The sequence below is a fragment of the Garra rufa genome, chromosome 8, assembly GCF_049309525.1.
Source record: "Garra rufa chromosome 8, GarRuf1.0, whole genome shotgun sequence".
Taxonomy (NCBI): Eukaryota; Metazoa; Chordata; class Actinopteri; order Cypriniformes; family Cyprinidae; genus Garra; species Garra rufa.
In genome coordinates this window covers 49,581,465-49,592,845 of record NC_133368.1, presented here as the reverse complement: position 1 = coordinate 49,592,845, position 11,381 = coordinate 49,581,465, and the positions used below count along the sequence as shown (strand labels likewise).

At 33.2% G+C, this 11,381-nt stretch overlaps 1 protein-coding gene across 1 annotated transcript in view; it reads right to left on the bottom strand.

Annotated features, from left to right (window-relative positions):
- glra2 (glycine receptor, alpha 2) overlaps positions 1-10,371 on the bottom strand; it is a 38,275-nt gene extending 27,904 nt beyond the window's left edge. Inside the window, exons 1-2 of the mRNA XM_073845666.1 lie at positions 9,937-10,371; positions 7,959-8,092 (exon numbers count right to left, since the gene is read on the bottom strand). Of these exons, the coding sequence (XP_073701767.1) occupies positions 7,959-8,092; positions 9,937-10,004 (202 nt within the window). The 5' untranslated portion in view covers positions 10,005-10,371. The remainder of the gene's footprint in view (positions 1-7,958; positions 8,093-9,936) is intronic.
- Between the last annotated feature and the right edge of the window lie 1,010 nt (positions 10,372-11,381).

The window sequence follows — 11,381 nt, the reverse complement described above, 5'->3', positions numbered from 1 at the left end:
TTTAAGATTTATTTATTAAATTTAAAAAAAAAAAGTTAAATTACTGTCGTCAGGTATTTGCATTAAATCCCAAATTCTTATTTCTGTAATATAAAAAACTGAATTAATAAATATTTTGCATAAAGAAACTGTAGCATATATTAAGATTTGCATTCTAATATTAATTTAATCAATTATGCACATTCTTTTATTACATTTAATATTAGTTTTCGGCATATTTTACCTAAAAGTCAACAAAGAAATAATGAATTATATTTTGCATAAAGAAATTAAGCCTATATTAAGATTTTTTTCAGTAATTTTAATTATCCAGTATTTCATACAAAACTATTATTGCTGTAATTAAAAAGATAATAATAATTTGATATTTTGCATTAAGAAAATAAACCCTATATTTAATTTATTATTATTATTTGCATTGAGAAATCATTGAAAATAATTAATGACATCATATTAGATTAAATATATTAATTAAATACTTATATATTCAATATTATATAGTGAAATATTAATATATTTGTACTTAAATCTAATTATACATAAACAATTGTGTATTTATAAATAAAAAAATCTCTATGTATACACACTTGTTTGTTTTAATGTAAAAATAATGTAAAATAATTAATAAAACAATTATATTTTAATATAAATATATTTATAATATTTTATTACTAATATAAAGTTATATAGTACAATTATACAGTATATAAATAATTTTATTACACCCAATTTTTTTATTGCTGTAGTTGAAAAAAAAACAACAACCCAGTAATAATAAATTATATTTTGCATAAAGAAAATGTAGCATGTATTAAGATTTGCATTGTGACATTAATTTAATAAATGATGCACATTTCATTCAAAATTCTTATTCTTATACCTTAATGTGCAAAAGTAATGTTTTTTAAGTATTTACATAGTAGTTTTATTTGCTAAAATGCCTTTAATTTATGCTGATTTAAATAAGAGAAACATTAAATTTTTATAGTAATACTGTAGAAAATACTATATCTACTGATGAGAATAATATAAAAGTGAAGTATCCTAAAAATAAAAAAGTAACCAATAATTAGTTACAAAAAATAACATTATTAACATGAACCAAAAAATTAAGCATTAGTTATTTTACTGAACTATCACAAATAAATAATAAAGAGTTGTATTTATTAACTAGCATTAAAAAAATTGCTGTACAAATGTTTTGTTTAATGTTCATGTTGATAAATGCATTAATTAATTTTAACAAATGAGAGCTTGTAGTAAATTGTTACCAAATTATATTCTTTAGATGATTTAAATATTAATATATTTTACGCATGAATAATTTCTCATTTTTCCTTTTGATATGGGGGTGAGATGTAAGTGGGAAGCTAAAGGTTGTCAGAACATGTTTCATTGAGTTCTATGCTCCTAAAATTTTAAATATGAGGGCAAAAAATTACTCTATAAGAGTTTTTGGATTATATTTATATGATATGGTATAGTTTAGCAATATTGCATGAACAAGAGTGTTGCATGACTGCAAATCAATGTGATATGGATTTTGTACAACAGTTTAATAAACAATCAGTTAATATTGTGTTTTAGACACAATATGGTCTGTTTTTGCTCAATTTCGTAAACTGTTGAGCATCTCTGAGTGACGTACAGCTGTGATTCGTTACTGAATGAACTGATTTTGATGCTTTTGAACAAATCAAGTGAGTCAGTGATTCAGTGAGTCATTCATTTCTGAATGAATCAGCTGTTTGTCTTTATGAATGAGTCACTGAATCATCAGCTCACTTGATTTGTTCAAACAGCTGATTTGTTCAGATATGAAGCAAGTGACTGACCTAATTAGGCGAGGGGATTATTCAGTGACTTGTTCATGAAAACAGTCACTTGCTTCATTTCTGAACGAATCAGCTGTTTGAACGAATTCATTTTTCAATGACTCGTTCATAAGGACAGCAATTTCGTTCAAAGAAAGCAAAAGTCTTTTGCTTCATGTCTGAATGAATCACCTGTTTAAACAAATCAATTGAGTCAATGATTCAGTGACTCATTCATAAAGACAGTCGCTTGATCATTTCTGAACAAATCAGCTGTTTAAACAAATCAAGTGAGTCAATGATTCAGTGACTCGTTCAAGACAGTCACTTGATTCATTTCTGAACGAATCAGCTGTTTGAACAAATCAAGTGAGTCAATGATTCTGTGACTCATTCATAAAGACAGTCGCTTGATCATTTCTGAACGAATCAGCTGTTTGAACAAATCAAGTGAGTCAATGATTCAGTGACTCATCCATAATGAGAGTCACTTGCTTTGTTTCTGAGCAAATCAGCTGTTTGAACAAATCAAGTGAGCCAATGATTCAGTGACTTGTTCATAAAGACAGTCGCTTGATCATTTCTGAACGAATCAGCTGTTTGAACAAATCAAGTGAGTCAATGATTCTGTGACTCATTCATAAAGACAGTCGCTTGATCATTTCTGAACGAATCAGCTGTTTGAACAAATCAAGTGAGTCAATGATTCTGTGACTCATTCATAAAGACAATCGCTTGATCATTTCTGAACGAAACAGCTGTTTGAACAAATCAAGTGAGTCAGTGATTCTGTGACTCATTCATAAAGACAGTCACTTGATCATTTCTGAACGAATCAGCTGTTTGAAAAAATCAAGTGAGTCAATGATTCTGTGACTCATTCATGAAGACAGTCGCTTGATCATTTCTGAAACGAATCAGCTGTTTGAACAAATCAAGTGAGTCAATGATTCAGTCACTCATTCATAAAGACAGTCGCTTGATCATTTCTGAACAAATCAGCTGTTTGAACAAATCAAGTGAGTCAATGATTCTGTGACTCATTCATAAAGACAATCGCTTGATCATTTCTGAACAAATCAGCTGTTTGAACAAATCAAGTGAGTCAATGATTCTGTGACTCATTCATAAAGACAATCGCTTGATCATTTCTGAACAAATCAGCTGTTTGAACAAATCAAGTGAGTCAATGATTCTGTGACTCATTCATAAAGACAGTCGCTTGATCATTTCTGAACGAATCAGCTGTTTGAACAAATCAAGTGAGTCAGTGATTCTGTGACTCATTCATAAAGACAGTCGCTTGATCATTTCTGAACGAATCAACTGTTTGAACAAATCAAGTGAGTCAGTGATTCTGTGACTCATTCATAAAGACAGTCGCTTGATCATTTCTGAACAAATCAGCTGTTTGATCAAATCAAGTGAGTCAATGATTCTGTGACTCATTCATAAAGACAGTCGCTTGATCATTTCTGAACGAATCAGCTGTTTGAACAAATCAAGTGAGTCAATTATTCTGTGACTCATTCATAAAGACAGTCGCTTGATCATTTCTGAACGAATCAGCTGTTTGAACAAATCAAGTGAGTCAGTGATTCTGTGACTCATTCATAAAGACAGTCGCTTGATCATTTCTGAACGAATCAACTGTTTGAACAAATCAAGTGAGTCAGTGATTCTGTGACTCATTCATAAAGACAGTCGCTTGATCATTTCTGAACGAATCAGCTGTTTGAACAAATCAAGTGAGTCAATGATTCTGTGCCTCATTCATAAAGACAGTCGCTTGATCATTTCTGAACGAATCAGCTGTTTGAACAAATCAAGTGAGTCAATGATTCTGTGACTCATTCATAAAGACAGTCACTTGATCATTTCTGAACGAAACAGCTGTTTGAACAAATCAAGTGAGTCAATGATTCAGTCACTCATTCATAAAGACAGTCGCTTGATCATTTCTGAACAAATCAGCTGTTTGAACAAATCAAGTGAGTCAATGATTCTGTGACTCATTCATAAAGACAGTCGCTTGATCATTTCTGAACGAATCAGCTGTTTGAACAAATCAAGTGAGTCAATGATTCTGTGACTCATTCATAAAAACAGTCGCTTGATCATTTCTGAACGAATCAGCTGTTTGAACAAATCAAGTGAGTCAATGATTCAGTGAGTCATTCATTTCTGAATGAATCAGCTGTTTGTCTTTATGAATGAGTCACTGAATCATCAGCTCACTTGATTCGTTCAAACAGTCAATGATTCAGTCACTCATTCATAAAGACAATCGCTTGATCATTTCTGAACAAATCAGCTGTTTGAACAAATCAAGTGAGTCAGTGATTCTGTGACTCATTCATAAAGACAGTCGCTTGATCATTTCTGAACAAATCAGCTGTTTGAACAAATCAAGTGAGTCAATGATTCAGTCACTCATTCATAAAGACAGTCGCTTGATCATTTCTGAACGAATCAGCTGTTTGAACAAATCAAGTGAGTCAATGATTCAGTGACTCATCCATAAAGACAGTCGCTTGATCATTTCTGAACAAATCAGCTGTTTGAACAAATCAAGTGAGTCAGTGATTCTGTGACTCATTCATAAAGACAGTCGCTTGATCATTTCTGAACAAATCAGCTGTTTGAACAAATCAAGTGAGTCAGTGATTCTGTGACTCATTCATAAAGACAATCGCTTGATCATTTCTGAACAAATCAAGTGAGTCAATGATTCTGTGACTCATTCATAAAAACAGTCGCTTGATCATTTCTGAACGAATCAGCTGTTTGAACAAATCAAGTGAGTCAATGATTCAGTCACTCATTCATAAAGACAGTCGCTTGATCATTTCTGAACGAATCAGCTGTTTGAACAAATCAAGTGAGTCAATGATTCTGTGACTCATTCATAAAGACAGTCGCTTGATCATTTCTGAACAAATCAGCTGTTTGAACAAATCAAGTGAGTCAATGATTCAGTCACTCATTCATAAAGACAATCGCTTGATCATTTCTGAACGAATCAGCTGTTTGAACAAATCAAGTGAGTCAATGATTCTGTGACTCATTCATAAAGACAGTCGCTTGATCATTTCTGAACGAATCAGCTGTTTGAACAAATCAAGTGAGTCAATGATTCCGTGACTCATTCATAAAGACAGTCGCTTGATCATTTCTGAACGAATCAGCTGTTTGAACAAATCAAGTGAGTCAATGATTCAGTCACTCATTCATAAAGACAGTCGCTCGATCATTTCTTAACAAATCAGCTGTTTGAACAAATCAAGTGAGTCAATGATTCTGTGACTCATTCATAAAGACAGTCGCTTGATCATTTCTGAACGAATCAGCTGTTTGAACAAATCAAGTGAGTCAATGATTCAGTCACTCATTTATAAAGACAGTCGCTTGATCATTTCTGAACAAATCAGCTGTTTGAACAAATCAAGTGAGTCAATGATTCTGTGACTCATTCATAAAGACAGTCGCTTGATCATTTCTGAACGAATCAGCTGTTTGAACAAATCAAGTGAGTCAATGATTCTGTGACTCATTCATAAAGACAGTCGCTTGATCATTTCTGAATGAATCAGCTGTTTGAACAAATCAAGTGAGTCAATGATTCTGTGACTCATTCATAAAAACAGTCGCTTGATCATTTCTGAACGAATCAGCTGTTTGAACAAATCAAGTGAGTCAATGATTCTGTGACTCATTCATAAAGACAGTCACTTGATCATTTCTGAACAAATCAGCTGTTTGAACAAATCAAGTGAGTCAATGATTCTGTGACTCATTCATAAAGACAGTCGCTTGATCATTTGCTGAACAAATCAGCTGTTTGAACAAATCAAGTGAGTCAATGATTCAGTCACTCATTCATAAAGACAGTCGCTTGATCATTTCTGAACAAATCAGCTGTTTGAACAAATCAAGTGAGTCAATGATTCAGTCACTCATTCATAAAGACAGTCGCTTTATCATTTCTGAACGAATCAGCTGTTTGAACAAATAATGTAAGCCAATGATTCAGTGACTCATCCATAACGAGAGTCACTTTCTTCATTTCTGAACAAATCAGCTGTTTAAACAAATCAAGTGAGTCAATGATTCTGTGACTCATTCATAAAGACAGTCGCTTTATCATTTCTGAACTAATCAGCTGTTTGAACAAATAATGTGAGCCAATGATTCAGTGACTCTTTCATAAAGACAGTCACTTGCTTAATTTCTGAACAAATCAGCTGTTTGAACAAATCAAGTGAGTCAATGATTCAGTGACTCATCCATAACGAGAGTCACTTGCTTTGTTTCTGAGCAAATCAGCCATTTCAACAAATCAAGTGAGCCAATGATTTAGTGACTCGTTCATAAGGACAGTCACTTGCTTCATTTCTGAACGAATCAGCTGTTTGAACGAATTCACTTTTCAGTGACTCGTTCATAAGGACAGTCTTTTGCTTCATGTCTGAATGAATCACCTGTTTGAACAAATCAGTTGAGCCAATGATTCAGTGACTCATTCATAAAGACACTTATTTGCTTCATTTCTGAGCTAATCAACTGTTTGAACAAATCAAGTGAGTCAATGATTCAGTGACTCATCCATAACGACAGTCACTTGCTTCATTTCTGAACGAACCAGCTGTTTGAACGAATCAAGTGAGCCAATGATTCAGTGGCTCATTCATAAAGACAGTCACTTGATTAATTTCTGAACAAATCAGCTGTTTGAACGAATCAAGTGAGTTAATGATTCAGTGACTCATCCATAACGAGAGTCACTTGCTTCATGTCTGAATGAATCACCTGTTTGAACAAATCAATTGAGCCAATGATTCAGTGACTCTTTCGTAAAGACAGTCACTTGCTTCATTTCTGAACAAATCAGCTGTTTGAACAAATCAAGTGAGTCAATGATTCAGTGACTCATCCATAACGAGAGTCACTTGCTTCATTTCTGAACGAACCAGCTGTTTGAACGAATCAAGTGAGTCAATGATTCAGTGACTCATCCATAATGAGAGTCACTTGCTTTGCTTCTGAGCAAATCAGCTGTTTGAACGAATCAAGTGAGCCAATGATTCAGTGACTCATTCATAAAGACAGTCACTTGCTCCTTTTTTGAACAAATCAGAAGTTTGAGTGAATCAAGCGAACCAATGATTCAGTGAATCTGTTCATTATTGTCACTTGCTTCATTTATGAACGAATCAGCTGTTTGAACTAATTCATTTTTCAGTGACTCGTTCATAAGGACAGTCTTTTGCTTCATGTCTGAACGAACCAGCTGTTTGAATGAATCAAGTGAGCCATGATTCAGTGACTCATAAAGACAGTCACTTGCTTTGTTACTGAACTAATTCAAGTCAACAATTCAGTGAGTCAGTCATAAAGACAGTTGTTTGCTTTATTTCTGAATGAATCCGCTGTATGAACAAATTGAGTGAGTAAATAATACAGTGACTTTTTCATAAAACCAATCCTTGCTTCATTTCTGAATGAATCAGTCATTGAATAACTGAATGACTCATTTATTAATATAGCAACTTTCCACCACCAACTTACAGTTTAATTTCATATTTAGTATCATTTTAAATTTTCATATCTCAAACCTATTAATCTCACAGCATTATTTCTGCAAATCTAAACACCACTTCAATTGCAGCTTCTTAAAACAACGTTATGATCACATTCTAGCCTTAAATGTTTGTGTATTAACTTCTATGTTGAATTAAAAAAAAAATAATAATAAAAAAATATATATATATATATATATTTTTTTTTTTATTTTTATTTATTTATTTATTTATTTTTAAGCAATTTGTAGTGGCTATTCAATGCTTTTCTCATTTAACACAATAATGACTTTAAATGATAATTTGTTGGTAATTTCTCAACCAGAATTGAAGTGTGATTACTTATTGATTTTTTAATTGCTATTTTTTAAATAAAAAATATAAATCATTCGACAGCTCTAGTTTGAATTACAAATAAGCAAAAAAATTAACAATGAGAATTAAAATGGAGTCTGTTCTTGACACATATTGTATGCCTATAATATATATTTTTTATATAGCAGCATCAGAATATTTTGATTGATTCTAATCACATGTATATGAACAATTTTCAGCGGTTACATGCCTTTAAAGTTGGGTCTTATCCGTGCGTCATAACCTGATGTTCTGCCCATCAGTTTGTCCAGGAAATCAGAAGGAGACAACGCAGATGAAAATTCACGTCCAGACATTCTCTCATACTCTTTTCCTGTCGTTATCCTGAGACACAGAGCAGTAAGTGTGTCAAGAAACATCAAAAACCATTCACTGTGCTTGTTTTGAGAATTTATTCTTAACTTTCATTATGGTTTTCAATTTTATAACCATAAACTAACATTCCCAGAATGTTACCACAACTGTTATTGCTAATGCAATAAAATGTGACCCTGGACCACAAAACCAGTCATTTGTTTTATTTATTCAGCTATGAAAGATGAATAAATAAGCTTTCCATTGATGTATGGTTTATTAAGATATTTGGCCGAGATACCACTATTTGAAAATCTGCAATCTGAGGGTGCAAAAAGATCTAAATATTGAGAAAATCACCTTTAAAGTTGTCCAAATTAGGTTCTTAGCAATGCATATCATTAATCAAAAATTACGTTTTGATATATTTACGGTAGGAAATTTATTAAATATCTCCATGGAACATTACTTAATATCTTTACTTAAAGAAAAATCGAGAATTTTGACGCTTACAATGTATTGCTGACTATTGCCACAGACTGGTTTTGTGGTCCAGGTTGGTTCAGTAGAACTGAATTTATTTATCTTATGAAAATCTTTTCTCATTTCATATCAGTGCACTTGAGACTCTTTGTCCTTGAGAATAAACTGAGGCAACAAAGCGGGGCTAGTTGTCACACTTTTACTCCACTAAAATAGCTTTCAGGTTGTTTTTATTTTTGAAAGTCAATTTCTGCACAACTACAAACAAGTTATTTACTGTAACAGGTCTACCGTTGTTGTACAAAAAAATAAGATACAGTTCATTTAACACACACTGACTGACCCTTATAGTGGGGCATGTTGTCACACTATTGACACAAATTGACGTCAAATCATAATTAATGAAATAAGTGACAGTTTTAGATAGAAATAAACACTGTTTAAAAGTGACACTGTTAAGTGTTTATTCATCTATTTGTGTCAATAGATTTCAATTACTATACATATTTTTAAAGGCAGTTTTCTCTAAATAATTTTTTTCTCCTACACTGAGCCATAAATCTCCAATTCAGTAGCACTTTCACACACCAAACTTGACATATTTATTCCTGTCTATATCCTGACGGTTTTTGTTCACAGAGGGATTTGTTCATATATAATTAGCTTGATTTTGTCCTCCAAAATGGTAAAAAATACATTGTTTCCTGTCTGTTCTAGGTTTACTCTGAATTTTATATCCCCTCTCTAAAAACATTTAACTCTAATGAGTAAAAAAAAATTAAACAAGCATTTTGCAACTGACTTCATCCAGTGTTTAGATTTTTTTGTACTAGAAATGTATGCAAATGAGTGCATATTTCATTAAATAATGGCTCATTTGCATATTTCAACCTAACATTTTAGAAAACTTCCAAAACAAAAAATGTTTGCAATTATCAATGTAATTAATTAACTGGCTAAATAAGGTGATAACTATTAGTGTTTCTTTTTCTTTTTACCCTATTCACCTGCAGTGTCTCGCATTGAGTAAAAAAAAAAACATGAAGCTGGATGATGCTAAATATATATGTATATATTAAATATTATATATTTAAAACACCAATGTTTTTCGTGTACTATACAAACCTCATAGCTACTCATTGACCTTGTGACAACTAACCCCAGTTACAAAATAGAATGGAATCTTTGTTTATCCACACGGATTCTAATTTAAATTCGAATAGACGTTTTGATTTTCATCCGAGCATCCTTTAATTGTCATGGCAACGCGCGTCAGAATCCGCGTACCTGAGAACTACAGGAGACGCTCTTCGCGTTTATGCTTCATTAACGTCCTAGTATTTCTAGTAATTCTAATCTAAAACAGTTGTTTGAGGAAGTGAATCTCGTACCTGAAGTTGAGCATTTCTATCAAGCATGCGAGTAAAGTTGTGAGGAGTTTTACAGAAGGGCGAGTCATTCCTCTGGCTTTGCTCGCTTTCCCTCATGGGCTCAGAAACGCGCCCCGAACGAACGCCACTCGCGTTTTCTTCCGAAAAAAAAACACAGGTTTCCGCAGGTAAAGCCGAGCACACAAGCGCCACTTCAGCTGGGAATCTCATGGTTCGTCTGTGTGAAAGAAACGACACGGAGACGCCGCGGGTCCGCTGTTGCGCGTCCAGAAAAAGCACCGGAAAGCTTCTAAAATCATTCTGCGCTCGAATCAGATGCAGAGGGAACGTTACGCGCGATTGGAGATGACAGATACAGTCCTGATTGTGGTTAAATGATGTGTTCTCGTTAAATGAGTGTGACGCATCTGTCAGCGCTGGAGAATCTCTTCTGATGATGACAGACGCTGGTTTGTGCGCCGGGTTCAGCACTTGGGCAGCTCCGCGCCTCTCTCTCTGCGCATGCGCAACAATTCCGGAGTGGTGGATCGTGAGCGCATTCTTAATCTGAAGTGTTGATTAGGGAGTTTTTAAGATTTAACCGAATTAAGTCTTGGTTACTTTAACGTTTAAACACCCTGCCCCTTAAGTAACTCAAAACAATACGTTTGGTTTAAAATTATGTATGCATTCCTCCATGTATGTAGTCAACTTAAGTAGTGCTTTCAAATGTTACGTTACATCCAAATGTGCGCACGAACAGAATTCGCGTTCTCGGATGCGGTAACCATAGCAACCGAGCGGTTTCTGTTTTGGATCAGAGTTAACATCAAAGTATCGTATTTTTTTATTATAATACACATTTGAACTGTTTATATAATTTAAACATCACAAATTGATTACAATAACTTTCCGAAGAAACCAAAAATGATACATTACATCAAAATGTGGACTCGCCAACAGAATTCGCGTTCGTCCATGCGGTAACCATAGCAACCGAGCAATTTCTGTTGTGGATCAGGTGAAACATTAAAGTATTATTATTATTATTTTTTTTTTATTATACACCATTTATTTAAATGTGTATATTAATTAAACATCACAATAACATCTGGACATGACCGAAAATGTTACATTACATCAAAATGTACCCACAACCGAACATAATTCGCTGATGTGGTAACCATAGCAACAGAGCGATTTCTGTTTCGGATCAGAATTAACATCAAAGTATTGTATTTTATTTAACTGTTTATATTATTTAAACATCACAACTTGATTACAATAACTTTCCGAAGTGACCAAAAATGTTACATTACATCAAAATGTAGGCAAAACCAAAGCTGGCCAACAGAATTCGCGTTCATCCATGCGGTAACCATAGCAACCGAGCAATTTGGGTTTTGGATCGGACAGAACATCAAAGTATTTTAATTTGTTTTATTATACACCGTTTATTTAAATGT